The 2,718-nt window shown below is 41.3% G+C and overlaps 2 protein-coding genes across 3 annotated transcripts in view; one reads left to right on the forward strand and one right to left on the reverse strand.

Annotated features, from left to right (window-relative positions):
• The window catches only part of PYROXD1 (pyridine nucleotide-disulphide oxidoreductase domain 1), a 29,412-nt gene that overhangs the window by 6,835 nt on the left and 19,859 nt on the right, over nucleotides 1-2,718 (forward strand). For both annotated transcript variants that reach the window (XM_019515629.1, XM_019515630.1), the window contains exon 2: nucleotides 266-346. In XM_019515629.1, the coding sequence (XP_019371174.1) occupies nucleotides 266-346 (81 nt within the window). The remainder of the gene's footprint in view (nucleotides 1-265; nucleotides 347-2,718) is intronic.
• Nucleotides 1-2,718, reverse strand: part of RECQL (RecQ like helicase) — a 51,868-nt gene that overhangs the window by 3,195 nt on the left and 45,955 nt on the right. The gene's annotated exons all lie outside the window — the stretch shown is intronic.

Below are 2,718 nucleotides of genomic sequence, written 5' to 3' on the forward strand. Positions count from 1 at the left end.
CCAGGACACAGAAATATCTGTATAAATAAATTATAGTCTTGGATTTGGGAATTAGGTTCACTTCCATTGACTCCTAGCTCACTCTGGGAAAATTTAGTCTTCTGTAAACTGGCAGCAATATTCAGTCAGTTTGCTGAGCTTCTGCAGGGACTAATGTATTAAATGTGCCAATACAGCTTATTGGGTTTAGGAGTTAAAACTATTGTTATTGTCAAATTCTACTGACAATTATATTCACTCATCGAGAGCTTTGCTTCTTTACCAGCTGTCTGTGGAATTCCCATTAGAAGATATTCTCTTAATAACAGCCTCCCCAGTCATAAAAGCAGTAACAAATTTCAAACAGGTAAGAAAGACTTAATTTTTTGTGTGTGTAGGTATCAAGAAAAGTTACTGAAGCATTCTGTCAGAAGAGATAACTTGGCCACGAAAAAAAATGCAGATGGGCATGTGTTAGCTTCAGTGGGACTACAGTTTACAGTGTTGATAGGAAATAATGCCTTAGTTAAGTAGTTATTTTACTCATGAATTTAAAAAAGTTAAATTGGATTGTTACATATAATATATGTTAATGTAAGCCCTAATGTTAACCATTTTCGCAAGTTTGCTAATTGAAATGCTGTAGTTGAGGCTTTTTAGTATCTGAACTAAATCAGTTTACGAAAATGTTCTTTTTGCTAATCCATAGTCCCATTACAATGGTTATATGGAAAGTCTCATGTAATAAGTAGGGACCTACCAAAATCAATGGCAGGCAGCCAATTTCATGGGCTGATTGTGGGATCAGCCCCCATTTTCACAGGCTTCTGATGCTCTCCCCCTCATGCCTCTGATTTGCCAAGGGGCCCCAGTGGCTCTGCTGTGGTCCTGTTCCTCACCACTAATTGGTGGTAAGGGGCAGGGCTGCGCAACAGGCAACCCTCTCAGCCAGTCAGGGGCAGCCACTATCTTGGCTGCTTCCCTTTGCAGTGGCGGCTCCTTCTCCCCCAGCAGCCGGCTGGGCTGGACTACAGCAACAACCTGGCACCCACTGGGGAAGCCCACATTTTATATTAAGGGGTTTTTTTTCAGACTTTGTGGACAATGCCTGATTTTGTGGTTTCTGCAAAATCTGCAAAATTATGATTTGAGTAGGTCCCTAGTTTCATAGTTTCTAGGGTCGGAAGGGACCTGAGAAGATTATCTAGTCCAACCCCCTGCCATGGCAGGAAAGAGTACTGGGGTCAAACGACCCCAGCAAGGTGTTCATCAAACAGCAAGGTGTTCATCTAACAAGTTATAAGTACGTATTCAGTATTTTATCTTCGTTGACACAATAATGATGAGGCCCATAGAAAAGCTGAGAAGGAAATGAATAATTGTGTCTTTAGAGCAGGGTATGACTAGCTTGCATAAATAAGGCATGAGGCCACATGCTGAAGAGTGTTTCACAAAATTTAACCTTCCCATAAAGTGAGGCGCAGGGAGATTAAGTTCAGAAAGTGGGCAGTGCAGTCTAATTAATGATATAGTACTTGGAATGTTCAAAGCACAATCATTAGGTTGTAGCTGTGAGTACCGGGCACTCCTGCAGATTGGACCCTGAGGTCTCATATCAGGCAGCCAGAAAATGAGGAACACACCATTAATGAACGCTTTTTCTTTCAAGTGACTTATCGAGTATCACAAAGGAAGTCTAAGGCAGAGATAAGGTTCACCAAAGCAGATTCAACTGTGTTAAACAGGAAAGCATCTCTTTTCCTATAATTCTGTGAATATTTCACTACGCACTTTCCAGCTTCTGCAAAGACATTCTTGCTTTTCCTATCTTTTGACTGGGCAACTTTTAACGTTTTGTTGGAACTCTTTGTATATAGTTTCCTTTTTTATTTTAAAGCAAACTGAAAAAATGGAAATTCCAATATGTTAACCACATTGATGCCTACCAGCCAGTCATCAACAAGATAGTAACATTTACATTAACTGTACAGACCTCCACCACTTCAATTAATGGAGTAACTGATGGCAGTAGTAGGTTTTCATTCTTTATATAGACCAGCAGTAGAGGAGAATGAGACATGCACTTTGTCAGGGGATTTCATAGGTATTAGCTGGTGGTGGAAGAATGGTAAAACTCTGGAACTTTGAATTTCGTTCCAGGCTTTGGAGAGTGTCCTCTGGTAGGAGTAGACTTTTCCACCCTGTCTCAGTCCTGTCTCTTCTACACCACTACTTAGCTAATCCTATTCTTCTTTCCTCCACACCCCTATTTTCCACTCCCCAAGCATTTCATCCCAGTTTCCTGTCCCGGCTATTCCCAGTTCGTGTCCTGGCTTTACATCTAGGCTCATCTTAATTCTCTGGTTCTTGACCAGGTAACTTTGCCCAGTCAGTTTCAGTGCTTCTTCCCCCAGTACAGTTCCTTGTCAGATCTGTTTCCCATCTCTCTGTTTCCATTTCCTATCTACACCAACTAGTTCCTAGTCTCTATTTCCTTGGCAGCCAGCCCATTTCCCCCTTTTTCAGCTCCTCCTCTAAGCAGACTTTTCTGTCTCTTGCCTCTGCCAGCTAATTAGCTTCAAGTCTTGCCCCTACCTCCATTTCCCTTACGAGCTTCTAGTCTTAGTTTCTCCTCTTCTAGTCCTAGCTCCCCACACATCTATTTAGCAATTAATAGGTTTGATGATAAACCTTACCAAAGAAAGATTTTTAAAGCGTACATATTCTGCTTGTTGTTTT

This window comes from Gavialis gangeticus, unplaced genomic scaffold, assembly GCF_001723915.1.
Source record: "Gavialis gangeticus isolate Ggan-Ray unplaced genomic scaffold, GavGan_comp1, whole genome shotgun sequence".
NCBI classification, from domain to species: Eukaryota; Metazoa; Chordata; order Crocodylia; family Gavialidae; genus Gavialis; species Gavialis gangeticus.